Source organism: Betta splendens, chromosome 19 (genome assembly GCF_900634795.4).
Source record: "Betta splendens chromosome 19, fBetSpl5.4, whole genome shotgun sequence".
NCBI classification, from domain to species: domain Eukaryota; kingdom Metazoa; phylum Chordata; class Actinopteri; order Anabantiformes; family Osphronemidae; genus Betta; species Betta splendens.
The window spans coordinates 13,216,859-13,236,721 of record NC_040898.2 but is presented as its reverse complement, the minus strand read 5'-3'; the positions used below and the strand labels follow the sequence as shown (position 1 = coordinate 13,236,721).

Here is a 19,863-nt window from a genome sequence, read left to right as displayed (position 1 = left end):
TTTTCCTGTTGACTGATTGAGCAGCTCTCATGATGAATGTATGCACAGTGCGACCACAACGTGCCCGCGCTGACACACTTCACTGCTGATTTAGTGTAAGAGAAACATACTGCACGCTGAAACTGTGTCACAGCTGAGCTCATCTCCCAGCGCTCGGCTCATCCTGCAGAGTAGATTTATTATTATGTGGAGGTAAAAGGGAGCTTTTTACTGTAAACACTAAGGGGAACGTTGCTTATTCAGCAGATTTAAAGGCAGGAGACCGAGGAGGCAAAAACTGCAGATTATCGGTCTGAAGGCTCGTGGATCTTCATCACCTTCTTGCTTCATCAACGTCACCAAGTGCAAATAAATGAGACCCATTAACTTTGAGTAGTGGACACAATATAGAGTACTGCGCTGCGGTGCATGGCCCCATCAGTCCTGGCACACTGACAGACCCCTCCATCAACCACTATCCGCCTAGAGGACGTGCGAACGGCTGGAATGCTTGGAATAATGGCCCGCTGCCTGTGAAGCATCACCGGATAAATTAAAGGTCGATTCTACCAGCAGCCAGACTGTTTAACGTCATTACTGCGTCTACGTCCCGGGAGGGGTTCGGGGTGGGTGGACGCGCAGAGAAGAACTTTCCTCCAGGAAAGAAAATTTGCGTTGTTGGACACAATTTAGGCCAATTAGGTCTAAACGTGGCCATGTGGCTGTTTGGGCCTCAGAGGGTTGCAACAAACCAATGATAGATAAAGATAAAAAACAGAAGGGATTTGCGAGTACCTTCCTCCTTTTCCTGGCCTGTGGGTGGTTCTGGCCGTCCTGAGCCTTGCCCAGGAGGTCCGGAAACACCAGCGGCTTGAGCGAGCGCGAGCGTGGGGTTCTGGGATAGCGGAACGGGTCCATCATCCGGAAGTCTCTTCCGTAGCGCACAGTGCAAAGAGAGCGCGAGCGCAGGCGCCCCGCCGAGTGCAGGCTGTTAACACCAATCATGGCCGGAGAGGACGGTACCGATGTCACAGACCTTGGCTTCGAGTTCAAACAACGCTGGACATTCAAAATCTGCTTTTAGCCCTGAAGGGAAAAAAATCAAAATCACGTGGGGAAAAAAAAGAAAATCTGCTAAAGAGATTTAAAAAAAAGTGCCAAATGAGGTTCTTCGGATCTGGATGAGGTCCAGTGAACACTGATGCGCCGACAGACAGCTGGAAGTGAATTCAGTTGTTACAGAAAGCAGCCGGTGATCAGCGGAGACCAGAGGGAGGCAACGCATCAGGCTGCTGTCAAGTCCGTCAGCGACACCAGTGGGATCAGAGCTCCACAGTCGCCCCTGAGTGTCTTCATCCACGCCCACCAGGAAACACGGACGCACACCTGAAGCTGAATTATTGATACGGAGTCAATGTATTATACATGCAGAGGAACTATTTACTGGAGTTCGTCTGCAGGTGAGATTAGGCCACAGCGGTGCAATAAATAAATCCAGGTTCATCTGCTGGAGCTTAACGTCGAATCATCTGCCGGTCAAGGCGGTTCGGATCGGTTCGGTTCCCCAGGTGGCCGTTTACGGCGTCGGCCAAGTTACTCCTGTCCGGCGTGCACGTCCCTTCGATCCACGCGCGCGCCGACGCGCTCACAGATGGTACGAAACGCTGGCGGAGGTGCGAACGGACAGCCAGCACGAAACAGACGGGCGCGAAACGTGGAACCGGGGAGGTGAAAGGAGCACGCGCGCACACGCACACGCGCGGCGCACACTGGGCTCACGTGCTTCCACGGGCGCCAGCACGGGGCCGAGGAAACGCGCGCGCACGCACGAGCGGGGAAGGTGCGGGGTGTGCGGGAGGGAGGCGCAGCCGCGCTCGGACTTTGGAGCAGGGATTCCAAAGGAGCGCCGTGGATTTCGTCACAAGCCGCAAAAACAACGGCAACAATAAAAAAAGAAGCAGGCGTAGAAAAAGCGGCTCAGCACAAAGAAGCTCGCACGTTCCTGTTGCTCGCACTGTAAAATGGACCCCGTCAGGTGCTGCTTGCCAGACTGTCACTTATTCCCGCGGCTCCCGGTCCATGTGTAACGTCTGCCGTCATGGTTCGCTCGCCCCCCCCTCCTCCGCGATCCACTTCTCGCACCGGGCATTTTCTCTCAACACGCTGGTTCCGGTCCGTTCCCGTTGCACGGTGGGCGGGTGCGGGTGTCTGAAGGGGGGAAACGCGCTCTCCTCCCGCCGCAGACGCCTTTCATGCCGCCCTCGTCTTCTGCGCGACGCCCGCCTCGGTTGCCCGGTCCTCCAGCCGTTCCTTGCTCTCCTCCCTGCTCCGTCCGCAGCCGTGGAGCACGAGAGGAAGAGGGGGGAGAGGAGAGCTGTCCGCCTGGGTCGCAGAAGGAAAACGAAGCGGACACGGACAGCGCTCTGCCTCTTCTGCCCGCTTCACTCCGGCTTCGTCAATGCGTACCTCCCTCCCCGCCTCGCTCCCCCCCCCCCGCCTCCCCCCTCTCAGTCATCACCAGCAAATCACACTCTCCCAGCTCAATCGTCACAAACACACAAATGCAGACAGGGTTTTATCCACACATGCACTCGACAAAAATGCACCAATGAGAGCATGTGGCAAAAGTTTCAGCGTTTATCTTAAATTTAGTCCGTAATTATAGAGAAACAGAAAAATATGTGAAAGGTTAAAAACTTAATATCAATAAATATGATTTGAAATTCCAGACACGACAAGGAACTGACTTCATCTCAGGACTAAACAATAGTGAAAAGTCAACCTGAAAATACACAGGAGACAAAATCCACAGATCGAAAGACAGGAAGTGGAGACAAGACAGGTGAACAGGTGAGACAGGGAAGGCGACATCTGGTGGCTAAACAGGGAACAGGTGAAGGCAAGAGGAGCGGACGAACGGTGACAAGAAGCTGCTGTTACTTAAAAACAGCATCTGACGCTTTCTACTGGCAGACGATCCAACACAGAAACGCCACACGAGACGGGAAGTGAAGAATGCAGAAAATCCTTCTTCTGGCTAAATCAGCATCGGGACCGCGGAGGATTCCTCCACATCCCACGTGTTCTGAAGCGGTGCTCATCAACCAGCTCTAATGGCCACTGTCCTGTTCTGTGGTCACTCAATAAACACTGTATTGATCCGGACGGGATGGAAAACCGGCTGAAACCGGAGCTTCGCAGCGCCGTCCACCGCCTCCATTGCTCTTATTAATTACTGTATTTGCCTATAATCTGTTTTCTGTACAACGCAGGCGCCTCCAGCTCGCGGAGCAGGTCCACCCGGCACCGCCCGCAGGAGGAGGACGCTGGGGCCCTGGTTTCTCCGACTGTTATCCTCGGCGGCCATCTTTCCCTCACCTCGTGGGCGGCGGCAGCAGCTTGTGTGTTTGTAGCCGGCAGCGCGAATTCCAAGAAAACCAACAAGTCGCACCTGTGCAAAGCACTTAACCCTGAATTACTCACGAAGCCGGGTCACTGCAGACCGAAAGGAAAACACCTGCTCACGCAGAAGTCTGTGGATTGGCTGCTTTCCTCCCTGTCAGGTCTCCTGTAACGCCCCCCCCCCCCCCCCCCCCCCCCCAAAACGAGCTACAGGTCTCTGCTGACCTCAGCAGCCGCCCCTTCGTCACACGCTCTCCATCTTTTCTTCTTGACTGGGCTCCGTGACAGATCAATGCAGTGTCTGCTCCTCTGGGCAGCAGGTGTTGGCTTCGGTTTAAAGGGATAAAGGACATTAATTAAGAGAATGCGTCTTTTGTCTTTACGGAGAAAAATGGACTCAAATGGAAAAAATCCAATAAACAAGAGCAAAATGAGCCAGCTGGGATTATTGTAAATAACCACGCTCACCTCAGTGGCCCTTTTCTTGTTTGCCTGTTTAATGCTCATCCTTCACGCGTCAGCTTACTGCTTAGAAACAGACAGCTGCACTGCTTTACTTACACTCGATCTGGCAGCGCGTAAAAACACAGAGGCCGCCGTCACCTCACATTCCGGCCTCACTCGTTTGCAGAAACAAATAAGCCGCCCGCCGCCTCCCCGCCTTCAGCGGCGCCGCGCAATCGATGCCATCAGCACACCTAATTAGTGTTCCCAAAAAAGAGCTCCGCCGCGTTTTGGTTCCAGCAGAACCTGCTGTAGCATCATTAGCCCCCACTTCAAGCCCCGAGCACCGAGGAGACGCAGAGGACGAGGGGGGGCTCAACCTGAGGAGGAAACCTTGCTCTAATGTGGGCGCCTGAACCAGCAGCCAGAGCTCCACATTCCGCAGGGAGCGGCCGCACAGCAGTTGTCCTCTGCTACAAAGGGGAAAGAGAACATGAAGCCCCCGTGTAAGCTGGGAGGCTCCCAGCAGCACTGGGACCACGAGTCTTAATCATTTCTCTTTGTAGTAATTACCCCAACTGCGAACCGCTGATTAGCCATGCGCACGTTTAGTCGCAGCGCTGCAGATGAGAATGTGGACAAATTACAGCACGCAACGGGCGACAACACCCATACGCTGACGTTTTTATGATGTGTAGTAGTTTGAACAGGAGAAGACGTGAAAGTGTTAGTGAACGGATTCAGAGACCCCTGCGTGAACTCCCGCTCGCCGGTCTCATCACTGCTGACGGATCCTCCCATGTTGGAAATTGTGGGAGGAAATAACCTCTGTTAAGTGCGTTAAGATCATTTACGGCCTCATTATTAACCCTGGAACAACAACAACAGGTTGATTGAGACAAGTTAACAAGCAGAACTCGAGCGGACATGTGTCACGTGTTCCACCTGATGATCCGACTTCTGCTGGAAGGTCGTTGTTTCAATAGAGAACTGACCAGCGTACACGAGGATGGCCTAGAATCTAGAAGTCCCTTCAGGCATTTCTGAATAATGTTGCATCGATGGGAATTATTTACACATGAGGTCGCAGTGACCTTGGCTTATGATCAGATCATTTGTGATATTAGGTAAAAAAAGGAAGGAAGATACAAAATACCTCTGGCCGAGAAACTTTCTCATATGCTACTAAATGACACAATCCACACAAGTCCACACAATAACGCATCAAGAACAAAATGTGCAAGAATTCACACTACCTACATTTGGATGAAAACATGATTATTATTATTACCAAAAGTCACAGTGACAATATGTGCCAACGTTTGCACCAAACTGTGTCAGGTTCGATCAAGCACCACTTTGGTTCCTCCAGCCCTGCTGGCGTCATGGAGCCGGAGGTGTCTTTAAATGAACAACCAAAAGCTCACACGGCTCAGGAGATTGCTCCATTCTCCTCCCATACGCCATCACAGGCTTTATTCTGCAGGAGACGAATCGGAGGGGAACGTAATGAGACTAGTTGAGAGAGGGGGAAAGAACTGAGAGAATTGCTGAAGATGATAAATGAAGCAAAAGGCTACAAAACAGGACTGAGAGAAAGGGAATATTAATGATGGAGGAGGCAGCTGAGGGAGCAAGGTGGAAGGAGGCATCATGGGGATGCAAAGCTCCTGTCATTATTTTCCAGTCCACCACCCAGCAGATTTCTGCCTTAGTGACAGAGGCACCACTCGGCAGTTTTGGCTCCCTCAGTACACGACAGCCTGAGTAACGACATGGAAAGCATCATCAAATGCGTGTCTTTTATATACGTCTACAGCGATTAGGCCTCGCTGCAAACCTCAGGGAATTAAAGAGGCAACAAGGGGATTGATGGCAAATGAAGGGGGGTCAACGGTGTGTGAGATGTGATTTCATAGCCCTAATAAGCACCTGCAGGACACCAGGCAGAACGAGGCATTTCTCCTTCCTCATGTACTTACAGCCCATAAATACACCCAGACCAGACGCGAAGGGGGAAATTGGAACGCAGGAACATGAGTGGAGGAAATGAGGGTTGCAGGGAGGGTTGCAAGGCATTTTGTCGCAGGAAATGATGGACTGATAGCAGAGGATGGAGAAAAACAAGAAAGCAGAGTCCAAACGTGGCCGAGCCGGACCCCAACAAACCATTAGGATGCAAAATGAGACGCCATAAAATATGTTTAATTAACTTTGTGACCACCGTTGATAATCTTAGTTGTAGTTGTTGTTTCTGCTGCCCCCAAGTGGCCTGAAACTTGTTATAGCAGCTTTAATATTCTGTACTGAATCATTTCATGTCATAATGACTATGAGTTAGCAAGGCTGTCAGAAGGGCTGCACACGCCAGCTAGCGTGACACAATCCAGGACAAGGCGGCTCAGTAGGTGGAGGCAAAAGGGGAGCTGAGGTCAGGACGAAGCAAAGCGGGACTGGGTGGAGGTGAAGGCGCGTGAGATAAGGGTGGCAGCAGACGCAGTCTACCGGCGGAGATTGGGCTCCAGAGGAGATAAACAGAGCCGGCGATAAGCAGCGAGCGGCGGCGGGCAGGCAGAGAACAAGAGGATATAAACAGAGAGCAGATAGTGTAGCTGGAGGCTAGGAGACCAAGAGAGTCTCACTGAGAGAGAAAGAGCACCAAAGAAAGGGACGGCATGATTAAAAAGACGGCCCCGGATCATAAAGCAGCTAATGGATGCCTATGGGACGCGTTCCTCTTCGCTTCGCTTGGAGTCACATGGGCGCGTGACCCCGTCTGCCCTCAACAACAGACAAAGATCCTCACTGACGGGTTCACGGAACGCGCTCCGTCTCCACATTAATCCAACTTGTTGACTTGCCTCGGGACGCTCGAATCAACAGCATCATCGTTAGGCGCTGATGGGGCTGCGCCTCCTGTGGCCCCTCTGTCTGAGCCCTGACTGACGGGGCCCGATCGGTCCCGACCAAACGCAGCTTGTTTGCGCTAACGGCCTGAGCTAGCGCTGACGCAGGCTCGCGCCGACACCCGGGGGCAGCTGAGCCTCGCCCCCCGTCCGCAGATCGCTGCCCGAGCGTCGCAGGAAGTGGCGGCCGGCGGGCCTCTGATTGGAGGCCTCTGGAGAGGAGGTGGATGCCAGTTGGCAGCCGGGCCCGGGCTCGGACCTGGGGGACAATGCAGCGCTGGCACGCGGTCCGCTCGCGCTCGAGTGGAGTGTACGACAGCATGCGCCTGTGCTATTTCAGACCTGAAAGTAGCTTACTTTGAGCAGATCCTTGGGAAAATCTTGGCCATCGTTCAGTCCTTCCAGGTTGCCAATGAACTGTGTACACGACATCCTCTTGCCAATGTTCTGCAAATGCGGAAATAAGTGTAAATGTACTTTTGCTTCACACCAATACTTCCACAATCTTCACACTCAGTTTAACAAAAAACGACACCTTGATGTGGTCTATTTTAATTAAGTCCACAAACTTTGATTTGTTTTTTTAATTATGGCTCTTTTACTAATGAAAGATTTTATGTCCTGCCTATGATGTTTAGTAGTTTGACAGATGAACATGCTTTGTGTGATTATTCTGGGGCTCCTGTAAAGTGGTGCGGAGCATCTACGCTCCAGTGAAGTCAGTCCCTTCAGGATGTCAAACAGGAAGGACAGTGGTGACAATCATCAATCCTTCCCTAATTAGCTCCTCCTCATAAGAGCTGATCCTCATCTCTTTTTATTCATCGTTCATCCGCAAAGCTGTACCGTTACAGACGACAGCCAGTAATGGCCCAGATTTGTGAAGCGAGGCTCTGACTGGAGCACCAGCAGATTAATCATGGTGAAAGAAGCTCAGGAGCCAAAGCCAGACCCACATGTGTTGGGGAGTGTAAGGAGAGGTCAGCTCTCAACTTTAATTTCTTAATTCTCTCTTTGTTGTCGACCCGAGTGAACCCGTCAGCCACGCCTGCTGTAATGTACAGTGAATGTGCCCTTTAAACACACTGACACGTCCGTGACTCACCTGACCGTGTAGATCTGTGTTCAGAAGCATGAGGGCACAGGTGAGCGTGTGAGCTGCATCTACAGGACGGAGACGGAGAGTTAACAACTAAACCATCTATCTGATCGTAGAAAACAAGAGGAGATGAGCAGCAACTCATTAAACAGGTGTTATTGTTCCCTCATATTCTCACATTCATATAAACAGGGTGAACGGTCTCCATGACGACCAAGCTTCTCGCATCAGTATATGTTCATGAACAGATTCACCGGCTGCGAGAACAGCACTCACCCTCCGACGGCATGACTTTGGAGTTGCAGGCCCAGTAATGCCTAGAGAAGTGTGACAGCACCCTCTCCCTCTCCTGAGTCTCCCCCACGAGGGCAAACTGCCTGAGGAAGGTCCTGCAGCCACAAACACAAGGACGGCCAGGAAAAACACAGAAAATGAGGCTGTGATACATAACCAGGTGCCACACAGGATGTACTGGTTTAAAACAGTGATCAGAGCACGTCCTGCTGGTAAAAGTTCCTATTTTCATATGTAATTAGCGGATCTATTTTAGCTTCTTTTGCTGCTTGTAATAGTGCAATAGTGTAAAAGGGACTCTTCTGTTGGAGGACTCTGAATGCAAGGTCAACGCTGCCCTCTAGAGGACAGTGTTCAGCAACGGAGGGCACTGAACGCTGACAAGGGTGCAGTATGGATGCGTGATGTGTGTTCTCACCGTAAAGCCTGGTCAAGCGTGAGACCGGTGAAGTTGAAGAAACTCAGATACTCCTCAGCTACCATGTGGCTGAAGTCATTACTGTGGGAAGACGGATTTAAAGGTAATCAATTTTAAATAAGAGACACGTAACATAACACACCAAGTCATCATAACAGCTCTGAATGTGAAGAAACTGCCTGTCAGTAAGTGTGCACTCTGTACCGTCAGCTTAAAATCTGGACCGGAGGCCGGAGGAGAACAAAAAAGAAGACGGGGAGATTCCCAGGTGCATGTGTCAGAAAGTGAGGAAACCCTTTAATCCCAAATTCTTCCTCATCAGCACGAGCAAACAGCTGACGGCCCGATGAGCTGATGGAGCAGCACTAATGTGCTGGCGCAGGCAGAATGTAAAGTAGCACTGTGGTAAATGTAGAAGAGGCACTGATTCTGGATTGTGTGTATATAAGACACAAAAGGCTTTGGAAAGTGGTTGTGCAGGTTGTTGTTTGCTTTGGGCTCCGTGGTTGTGTTGAAACCGCAACCATCTGTTCATTTTTCGAACAGAATAGGCCACTATGGCGCCGCTCACTTCTTGCTGAGGTGACGCGCCACGTCCGACTTCCGGAAGCCGTCCAGGTTGAAGAGGCGCTTGGCGAGGCGCTTGGCGGCGGCCACGTCGGCGCGGCGGCTGCCGTTGGTGAGGGTGTCGCTGCTGCTCAGGCCCAGACGCTCGCTGAGGTCCTGGTCCAGCTCCGAGTCTGTCGCCAGACGGGCCTTGTCCCTGCTGAGAGACACAGAGCGGACGGGAAGTTTCCCGCTCAACTTTGGGTTTTAGGGCGAGAATAGGACAAAAGCAAAGGAGGAAGATAAGAGCGGTTAATGAGGAGAAAGGAGCTTAAAAAGGAGGATAGAGATCTGTTAAATAACCTGTGATAAAGATAAGACGAGCGGCTAGAGGATGGCGATAAAAGAAGCTTACTGAGAAATAAAAGGCAGAGATTAAAGTGAAGAAGTAGTGAATGGTGCAAATTTTCACCAACAAACTGTTTAATTGATGTTAAATCAGGCTTAAAGTGAATGTATACGCTCTGTATAGCTCCACCAATTTCTACTTGCCGTTGCCTAATTAATCCCCTTCAAAGTATTATCGGTGCAAAGTCTGAATTTTAGTTTAAGCCTGTTATGTCACACTGAGCTGAGAGCGAGCTCCTTCTCCGGACGGTCTCTGAGTTCACCAAGAATGTGACATGATGCTGACATTTGTGGCCGAGCTGTGCGGCCGCTTGTGGCACGTCAGCCCCAGAGCACAAAGACGGCTCGGCACAGTTTTCGTATTCCGACAAGCGAAAAGCAGCAACACTTCCTAAACGCGCCAAGCTCTCTTTGGGAGTTCTCAGCACGAGCGCCGGGCCAAGAAAACCCACAATCCCAGGGTTTCACTTCCCACGTGAACACATTTATCTGTTGTACGTGAGTCAGGAAAAATCACAGCAGAGCAAACAGTAATTAATAACAAGCTGACTGGAGGAGAAAGGGTTCAATGGTCAGATTTCACAGTGTCCCCAGAGGAACAATACTACAGTCACTCTCATCATCTGTGAGGCTGGACCTAAAGGAACACTTCACCACTTTTCAATAGGGGTGACCAAAAATGTTTGAGTAATTAAGAATAAAGGGACAGTCAGATTCCTCCATATTTTCTATGCAGAGAAATTATAATGTCTTCCTCCAGTCCACTAGGGCAGCTGAAGATGAGGTAAAACATGTCATTCTCATAGATTATTTAGAAGACAGCAAGTTGTACACAGTCCATGATCACTTGTATGCGTGCAGAGCAAGGCAGCAAACTAAGAAGAAACTGGAAAAAAACAGCCAGGCCCAAACGATCGAATGAGCAGTGAGTAATATATTCAACCTTTTATTGTAGGTTGTGCTGTGAAGTTAGAGTAAAGTTATGAGCTGATGCCTGTCTGGCTTTGTTTGTTGGGTTGTGGGGCGTAGCATTAGCTTACGTTGCTAATGGGAGTAGCGCTAGCTTAAGTTACTTATTGTCACAGACTCTTGGATTAATCTGTGTCTTTCTAACAACTTTTTGCTTTGACCCAAACTAACAGGCTGCTAAACAGCTTAGAAATGATGTCTTTATTCAAACACACTGGTAAAATATAACCTTTGGTTAAAAACCTAAAGAAATGTCCAAACACGCGCCCCACAGTCGGCGGCACAGTTACTGTAGGACCAATCACTGCAGCTCAGAAGAGCGCAATGCCTTCTGGGTGTTGTAGGATATGACCATTTTCAGCCATAACTCATAATACTTCCACTTTTCCCGGTTTTCTCAGAAAAACAGAGTTTATACTCTGGGACAAAGAAATATTAGTGCCAGTACAACTTAATCAAATTTCCTTTGATTAAAGATTGTACATCACGGCTGTCACATCAAGTGTCTCAAGGTTTAGCTGTGGGGGAGCTCCATGTTGCTAAAGAAGCAGGACTAAAAGCCACACAGTTCTCCCAAATGACACTCGGTCGAAAACCGTCAGTTATGCCGCAAAACGCCATTTGCATTTTCATTTTGGCCGAGGGCAATATTCAAATCCTACTGGAACCGTGCCCGTCAGGTTTGGAACGGGTTCCTGGGTGGGGACGTACCTGTGGCACGACCGCCTAGTCGCCATGTACCGCTCCTCTCCGAGTGCAGACGAGCCGCGACAGCAGAAGACGGACGGCGTCTTCGGCGGCCCCTGACGGGCCCCTGGCCTCAGGTTGCCCCCCTGTCTGCCCCCTCCTCTCCTCGTGGCCTCACGGCCCGAACGCATCTCTGCTGAAGTCCAGAACGGCTAACGCACACCTGTGGTCGCTCCCGGGCAGCCCGGCGCCTCCGACTCTGACATTCCTCCCCCTGGTTTGGAGTCGGACTCAGACCTCATGACTCCCTCGTTTCCATACGCACTTTCTCACTCTCCCTCTGTGTTTGCTGTCATTTGAGCTTCTCAGCGAGCCTCCTTCCCCCAAAGTAAAGAGCTGTTTGTCCTGCAGCGCCTCTCCTCCTCTATCCTTTTCCCTCTGGGGCTGTTTGCTGTTGTTTCTGTTCCCTCTTTTCACTCCTCCCTCCCTCGTTCTCCCTCCCCGTTCCACTGTGTAAACGCTCACTGTCCCCTGCTGACCTTGAAACATAGCATGAAACTTTAAAACTGAAGGCACCTTTCACTTTTCCTCCCTTTTTCTTTTGCATCACACCTGAGCATGTCCTGGTTCAGGTGATAGAAGACATGAGGTGTCTGTGTGTTTAAACCCTAAAACTCCAAGCGCTTAGTGGCCGTTCATCAGCGCCTGAAGCCACTATGGAATCTGTTTACAACACACTCTTCATCTGGGCCAGCAGCAGTGGTCATAATCATAAGACTGAGCCTCCCCCTGGTTTGGGCCCTGACACCTGTGAGCACTGTCTCATGAAGAGCCAGCAGCATAATGCCGGGAGGTCCTGAGAGAATCCCCAGCGTGAGCCTCTGCTTCAACGGCGGCCACACATTACTGAAAGCCCTCTCAGAGCGGTGGGCAGCTCGGCACAATGAGCCACTGTCTAATCTAAAAAGGGTGACGTGAAGGGAGGAGGAGGAGGAGGAAGAGGAGGAGGAGGAGGGCCGGGGAGTGAAATTCCAACTTTTATCAAAGTACGGACAAGCCTTCAGAAATATTTGTCATGTTGCCTCGCTCCTGGATTCCAGGGCGGCCTCGTGGCGCCACATAGAAATGCGATAAGGTCATTTTGAACCGAACATTTACTTTTACTTGTGTTGTAACAGGAAACCGAGACAAAGCCACAATGCAAGTTTTCTGTTTCAATACAGTAAAGTGAAGATGATCCCAGCATTTGTACATGAATCCACTGTAACTAGAGCAAACTTGAATTGAAACTAGGACGGACGGACAATCAGGCTGGTATCACTTTACAGCCACTAACTTTAACCAGGTCTACATGTAAGGCAGATTATTTACTTTATGGGAAGTGACACCATAATCTTCAGACTTCATTGTGTTACACCTGCGCCAGATTAACGCTGCTTTACTGCTTTACTCTGCTGCCCTCTAGTGGTCAAAGCAACAAGGTGACATCTGCTTCTCTGCAGTGCTGTCAGACCAAGTTACCATCACATGCATAAACCGACCATGAACAAGTAGCAGCCAGATGAACTGCCATATTTAATATCCTCCACACATCAATGAACGACAGAATGAAAAGCTGTTGTGTTTTACACCTTGATGTTTTGCAAAGTTATAAATATGTGTAGAGAGGTAACATCGTCTCTGCTGCAAGTGAGAGTCTGAGTCTGTAAAGGAGTCAAGATGAAGTGTTTGGGACTTAAACAGTCAAGGTGAACTCTTCACTGCTGCAGCAGCCATCTGCCTTTAACACACACACACACACACACACACACACACACACACACACACACACACACACACACACACACACACACACACACACACACACACTCATTCTCTTGCAAACAGCGCCTGTCTTTCCTATATAAACCCACAACAACAAAACACCTGCACACACACAGACACAGACACACACACACACACACACACACACACACACACACTGCAGACAGCCTTCCAGCGACCTTCACTCCAAGCTACTCGGCTCCAGAATAGCACTGCAGCAAAGCCCCCGACAAGGAGAATGACACAGACAGAGTCATTAGTCTGAAATGTGACAGGAGTCCATTAACAGGGTCCTGACCTCAGAGTGGAGGCAATAAAAACAGCATCAATAGTGAATTAACATCATAACATCTGTCGTGTTTAATTGCTCATCGTGATTCTTTTGTTTTGAGTTTGTGTCCGGTTTATTCAAATGCCACAAGACTCGTTTCTCTGTGGGTTTTATCTAAACCTGTGTCCAGTACGATCAACATGTGAACACTGGAAGACGACAACAGTGTTTCCTGTCGCCACGCGTGTTACTCACCTTGGTAAAGAGAAGGAGGGGTTGCTGTTCCAGCTGCTACCCAGCTGCGAGCAGACCCGTCCTCTGGGCGGCGTCCCCTCCGACCCGCTGCTCAGGCGCTCGCTGGAGGGGGCCCTGGTGGCGTCCGAGTCCCCGGCCACGGTAAAGACAGAGTCCGAGAGACTGGGCCTCTCGTCGTGTGCCAGCGGGGCGAAGCTGAGCTGCACGATCTGCCTGGCGCTGTGGCAGACGGGCCCGTGGATGGCGGGCGTCAGCGTGGGCAGGTCGAACGTCAGGACGGTGTGGACGCTGGACGTGAGCAGCTCCTCGCTGTCCAGGCTGTTGTACGACGTCCCCTTGGCTCGGTGGGACTCCATGATGCTCTCGAAGTGGCGGCTGAAGGTGTCCTCTGTGGCGCAGCGAGGCCCCGACACCACGATGGGGGATTTCAGGGCTGGGTGGTGGTTGTCGAAAAATGTTTCCATCGGTCTGCACAGAAAGGAGGGTTTTAATAAGAGTGTGTGTTAACCAGGGAAACTAAAAGAGGACCCAGTTATTGACATATGCAGGGGAATCTGTTTGAAACCTGATCTAGTTGGAAAATAGGTTGTGAGAGAGGCAAATTAAGAACAAAATATAGGTCAGGAGAAAACCCTGATCCGGCAGACTGTTGTTGCTCCTGTGTGAGTGTTGTGCTTCAGCTGCTAATTTCACCTCCTCAGGAGGTGTCCAAACACCTCTGGCTCCTCCTGAGCTGCGTACTGCTGCTTCCTGCTGTCTCCCTGCATCCTCACACTGGCCCAGCTCACAATTTCCTCCTCATCCTCCTCTTCATCCTCTTCGCCGTCCTCCTCCTCCCCTCTCCCCCCCTCTCTCTCCTCCCCATCCGTCCTCCCATACGCGAGGCCTCCCAGAGGGCTGCTGCCTGTCCCAGAGGTGCCCTGGACGCTGCGGTTGCTCCCGAAAGCCGAGTCCGCGTCGTCCTGCTCGGCCAGGAGGACCTCGTCTATGTCCGTCTCGCGGTAGCAGCGCAGCGGGACGGCGTCCAGGTCGGTTTCTGAATACTTCAGTGTCCGGCGAATGATGCCGGTTTTGGGCGATGTACCCATAACTGCTGGAGGAGGGGTCACGAGCTCTACCTCCACCTGCTGCACCTCGTGATTGGCCGAAAGCAAAGGCAGTGACGAAGGCGGGGTTGGGGTGGGAGACTCGCTGGAGTTTCCACTAGGAGGCGCTGTGGAGGTTCCCAGAGAGCCTGCAGAACACGACAAAGGCGCAGAAAATCAAATATTGATTTGAATTGTGACTTTAAAAGCACAGTTCTGATTCTGACAAACGTATTTATGGCTCTAATCACTCTCTAGCACGACGGCGGCAGCAGATGCCCCATAGGCGGGCGCGCTCTCACTTTTCTCTCCCCTGCCAGCAGCCTCCTCAGCAGGGGTCCCAAACAGAAACTCCCACTTAGCACGTGCGATTCTCTGGCAGTGGAGCGAGGGTAGAGGCACTGCAGTGCCGCTGTCCGTCTGAAACACACACACACGCACGCACACACACACACACACACACACACACACACACACACACACACACACACACACACACACACACACACACACACACACACACACACACACAGGATTCCATCAGAACATCTCACCAGTGCGCAGTTGCGGTCCCTTGTGGCTCGGCCTGGTGCTCACCTGTATTCCTGACGTGGCGGCTCCGGTCTCGTTGCTGTGGTGACTGGACTGACTGGTCTCTGGGGACACGCAGTCCCTCTCCCCCAAGCTGCCCGTCACTCCGCTGGAGCTGCGCGACGACGACCCCCCCATCGCGCCGTTCTGCTCCACCTCCGCAGCGTCGTCGGCCATCCGCATCCGCGGCTGCTGCTCTGCGCCGAGCGCCTCCGCCCCGTCCTCGCGCTCCTCCTCATCGCAGCCCTCATCCTCCTCTGCAGAGTCCAGCGCCACCGGCCCCAGCAGCAGGATCTCCCTCCTCCGCTGCTCGGCCCGTTTCTGCTGCGTCGTGGGGCTGAGCGGCCTTCGACGCGGATTAGACTGATGACTGGATCCACATGCGCGTTTTGGGCTTGGCCTCGAGGTGTTCTCCACATGAATCCCCCACTGCTCCGTCCAGCTCACTGGTGACTCCTCGACACTTTGATTGATGAAAAGCCTACGAGCGACCTCGGTGAACTCCTCCTTCTCAAAGCAGCTCAGGTCTCCCCTCCTGTCCAGGCTCGGCGACCAGGAGTCTCCGGTGTACTGTGGGGGCTGACGCCGGTGCAGGGTGGGAGTGGCTGGAGCTCGGAGATCAGCTTGGAATAGCCTGGGGTCCCTCAGGGGGGAGCTGGACTCGGTTGGAGGATGGGGGGGGCGGAGTACGCGTGAGGGGAGGGCGGGGGAGCCCTGAGCACCTGTTAAACCCGAGCTCTGGAGCTGGGATTTCTGAAGGCACTCCTCCCTGTGTGTGTCCCTGTCGGGGAAGTTTGTTTTGTGTGAACGAGAGTCGTCGCGCTGGTGAAAGTCTGCGTCATCGGACGCCGGCGTGTTTTGCTCATTTAAAGGGATGTTCATCTTAACGCTGAGTTTGGACTGCTGGGCGCTGGGTGGGGGTTGGTGAGAGTCTCCGGAGCGGCTCGTCTGCTCGTTTAGGATCTTGTGCAGCGAGGACCCTTTTGCCTCGGTGAAAGCGCACGACGCTCCGCTAGCGTCCTGAGCTAGCTTGCGCGCGGCATCGGGGCTGAGGGCAGGAGAGGAGGATTTACTGTCACTTAGCTGGTTCAAGCCCTCAACTACATTATTGCCAAGTTGGAGGACTGCTCTTTGTGGGGAGCTGCTCCGGTGACAAACCCTGTGCAGTTGTCTTTTGCTAGCTGGGCTTCCTGCCACCGATCCGTCCTCCGCCGACCGGTGAGACGGACTCTGGGCCGCAGCCGGACCCCGCGGCTGGCCGCTCGGAGCCCGGCTCCCGTCTGCGACGCTTTTGCTGATGTTCTGACGCTGAACGGGCGACCCGGCCCAGGACTGGCAGCGCTGCTGTCCGTTGTACGGCGAGGAGGCGTGCTCTAGAGCGTGGGCGAGTTTAATCCTCAGTAAAGGGGAGCCGAACTCCTCCACGGCCCTCTGAGTAGCTGCCCTGCCAATGGGATCTATGGGCGGCTGCCGAAAGCTCGGGGAGAACGTCTGCTGGTGATTTCCTGGCGACCAAAAGTTCATCTTGGGACTGGAGCTGCATGAGGAGGGACTCCCGAGCCAGACCGGGTCACTGAGGCGCTTCCGAAGGCTGTCGTTGCGCAGGCTGTCCACGGTCTTGACATTTGACTTCTCGATGTAACTGAAGGTGACCACGGAGCGCGTCCCGCCGCCGCCCTCCTCCTGCCTCAACGTCTGGCAGTTGGGGGGCGTGTGCGGGACACCGACCTTTCCCGAGGGCGCCGGGGGACAGCGCACGGCGGCGCCGCCGTCGCCCGCGGGGCCCCGGGGCTTGCTCGCCGGCGGCGGGCTGCTGGCTGGCTGGAGCTGAAAGCCCACGGCGTTCGGGGGAAGAGGCCGGCTCTGGGCGCCGTCCTGGACCAGATGGTGCGGCGCCGACGCCCTGCCGGCAGTCTGACAGGAGGCCTGGCTCGCTAGCTGAGACAGGAGCTCCGCGGGGCTGTCCTGAACCAAGAGTCCCTGAGCAATCCCTTCCTCGCGTTCAGCAAAGGCCCTGTTCCCTCCATTCTGATCTGGGGCAGACCTCACTTCCACATACAGATGAAGGACTTTTCCAGACTGGGACATGACCTGCTCACTGCAACTAATGAGGCCGGAGAAGCAGAACTGGAGCAGAAAGAGGCGGGAACGGGCCGAGAGCGAGACAAACAGGATCTTTTATTCTTATTGTTTTCCTCTTCGATTTCTCGGCCTGGCTGGTGTTTCTTCTTATTGTTATTGTTTTTCTGCTGGTGGTTGGTGTCAGTTTATTTTTAGATAGTCTTGCTTCTCCCTCCCAGAGGCTCTGTGTGCAGCGCAGGGACACACAGGATGAACGGCCAGAGGACAAACATGCCGGTGGGACGCCTCCGATAGCTCCGTATTCTTCATACCTGTGAATGAGAGGAGGAGGAGATGAACAATACTGTAGGTCAGCAAATCAATGTATCCTCCAACCTTCTGTGTTGAAGCTGCTTGAATGATTCCCTTATAATTTATATTGTAATGGGGTCTAAAAGAACATGAGCTCATTCAACCGAGAGGAAGCAGGAAGTGATCCCTCACCTCCTCCTCTGCTCTCTGATAAGAGCTGCTGCTTTATCTGAAGTCTGAATGGAACGATCCATCGCCAGTCACATTAATCTAATACAGGAACCGATTCTCGGATTGAGAGAGACAATACTCACGCTCAAAATAGAAAATGACATTAGTCTGATCGGATTGTATTTTAAGACTCACTGTGATGCACTGGAGACTTCCTGTGCTCTGAAGCAAGCAACAGCTTTGCTCCCTGTCTGTCAAGCCTGGGAGGTTCACTGACGTGTCACATCCACAGTATTCGGGCAAACTTATTGAACTAACCCCTCTTTTTCTGTCTCCACCATCTTGTGCAGTGATACTAGAGAACAACTTTCTATGCCAATAACACAATTGGCCCAAAACCCCCAAACTTAGTCAGATGAGGCCGGTGAACTCCCGCCTGCTGGAATTAAGTCGCCTTATGTTAGCAGTGCAGACGGAACAAAGGCGACTTGTGAGGGAGTTGGCACGGGACGAGCGCAGCGACCGGTTCCTGCCCTGACTTCAAAGTCGCTAAACCCAATCCTCTCCATGGAACAAATTCACCCCTTGGCTCTTAATTATTTTATCCAGCGCATCCTGCAACATGGAGTAACAGGCTGCAGTCTGACACTGAAACTCACTAGTGGACATTTAATTAAGTGCTTTCACTTCACTGTAAATGAGAGCAGCAGTAAAATATTCCTCTCAACACCAAACAACCTTTACTGCTTCTCCAATTAGTCACGCTCTATACTGCTCATCCCCACACCTCAGTGCTACTGTTCCCATTCACAGAAAAGGCCTTTGTCCAGTTGCTGGTGGCTCCGTGGGTTCCCTTTGTCTACAAAAGTGTGAGGAAGACGACTCGTCTCCTTGACCACGTTATAAATTGCAGATCTGAGCGTTTGCTATTTCCTGCATCGCCGAAGGCAGGAAACACAATTTAGGAAGTTTGGCCAGAAGAACTAAAGTAAAGTGCTGAAGGTTTGTTACATGTAGGTGCTATAGGACTTTAGCATGGTGGCTGACGCCATGTGTGAAGGAGCTTTATTTAAATACTTAATACAAGAAAAGAAGCATTAACAGCTTGACATGCTGACGTAGCTGATGGAGAGAGATCCACAGGGATTATTATTAGATATGATCTGTCGCCAGGAAGTCTCTAATGTGACACGGGCCGGTATCGATTCTGGACGGAGCCAATGGGATTGAACGTCATCTGCACCTCTTAGATCCATGAATTCATCCTCGGAGACAGATCTTGATGGGAACACGACAAGGATGGGTGGGAGGACAAGCACCCGAGTTAAATGGAGAACAGGCTGGTGAGAGGAGTGTGCTGGCAGTCATCCAGGGGGATGGAGACCTCGGGTTCCCGGAAGACACTGCTTCTCCTGCGCCCTGGACGTGTGGAGTGACAGTGACTCACAGGCGCGTTTCAAAGCTGGGTGCTGCAGTGTTTCCCTTCAAGCGTCCAGCTTGGCACAGGTCCTCACGGGACCATTAGTTCTGTGCCAGGAGTTACAGTAGAAACAGACCATTACCCCTCACCACCTGCCACATTCTGCTGATTTACACTGAAACACAAACGCTTTGCTGGAACAGGGCATTAATCAACACGTAAACGTCCATGCAGCTATTAGCTGCTTGATGGACGTTACCATCAATTTAGTGTGGATGGACGCGGCGTTACTTTTACGGGGCTCAGGTCCAGACGGCTGCGTGCGAGTAAAGCGGTTTGGTTGAGCCATCAACAACATTCCCCTCCGCTTAACCAAGTGGTGCCAGTAACTAAACACAAGTCAGGGGAAATTACTGGAAGGCAAATAACATTCTGCATTAGCTTGTGGTTTGGGTTCTACAGGAGCTGATGTGTGTCTATTATAATATATATGTATGAAATGGTTGCATAACAGATACATGAAATGTAAAAGGCACAAGCAGCACATCTATGCATGATAAACAAAGCCACAGCTGCTCAGTATTGATGACTCATGCTCCTGTTTTCCTTTGAGGTTGCAGCACTAAGAGACACATTTACTGTACACAGGAAATCAGATGCGCGTTAAAAACTCAATCAGTCCTCACTCTGGGCACTTAGGAAGAAAACCACACAGGTAATT

General features: G+C 52.0%; 1 protein-coding gene across 4 annotated transcripts in view; it reads right to left on the bottom strand.

Moving 5' to 3' along the window:
* Window positions 1-19,863, bottom strand: part of LOC114846528 (PH and SEC7 domain-containing protein 1-like) — a 49,393-nt gene that overhangs the window by 11,742 nt on the left and 17,788 nt on the right. For 2 of the 4 annotated variants that reach the window (XM_029135583.3, XM_029135584.3), the window contains 9 exons: window positions 15,185-17,571; window positions 14,890-15,007; window positions 14,196-14,736; window positions 13,503-13,970; window positions 9,114-9,308; window positions 8,543-8,623; window positions 8,107-8,219; window positions 7,837-7,895; window positions 7,089-7,178 (listed from right to left, as the gene is read on the bottom strand). In XM_029135583.3, the coding sequence (XP_028991416.1) occupies window positions 7,089-7,178; window positions 7,837-7,895; window positions 8,107-8,219; window positions 8,543-8,623; window positions 9,114-9,308; window positions 13,503-13,970; window positions 14,196-14,736; window positions 14,890-15,007; window positions 15,185-17,266 (3,747 nt within the window). In that variant the 5' untranslated portion in view covers window positions 17,267-17,571. Of the gene's footprint in view, window positions 1-774; window positions 2,445-7,088; window positions 7,179-7,836; window positions 7,896-8,106; window positions 8,220-8,542; window positions 8,624-9,113; window positions 9,309-11,176; window positions 11,604-13,502; window positions 13,971-14,195; window positions 14,737-14,889; window positions 15,008-15,184; window positions 17,572-19,863 lie in introns of those variants that run through there. The other 2 variants (XM_029135585.3, XM_055504247.1) reach the window with 2 other exon arrangements.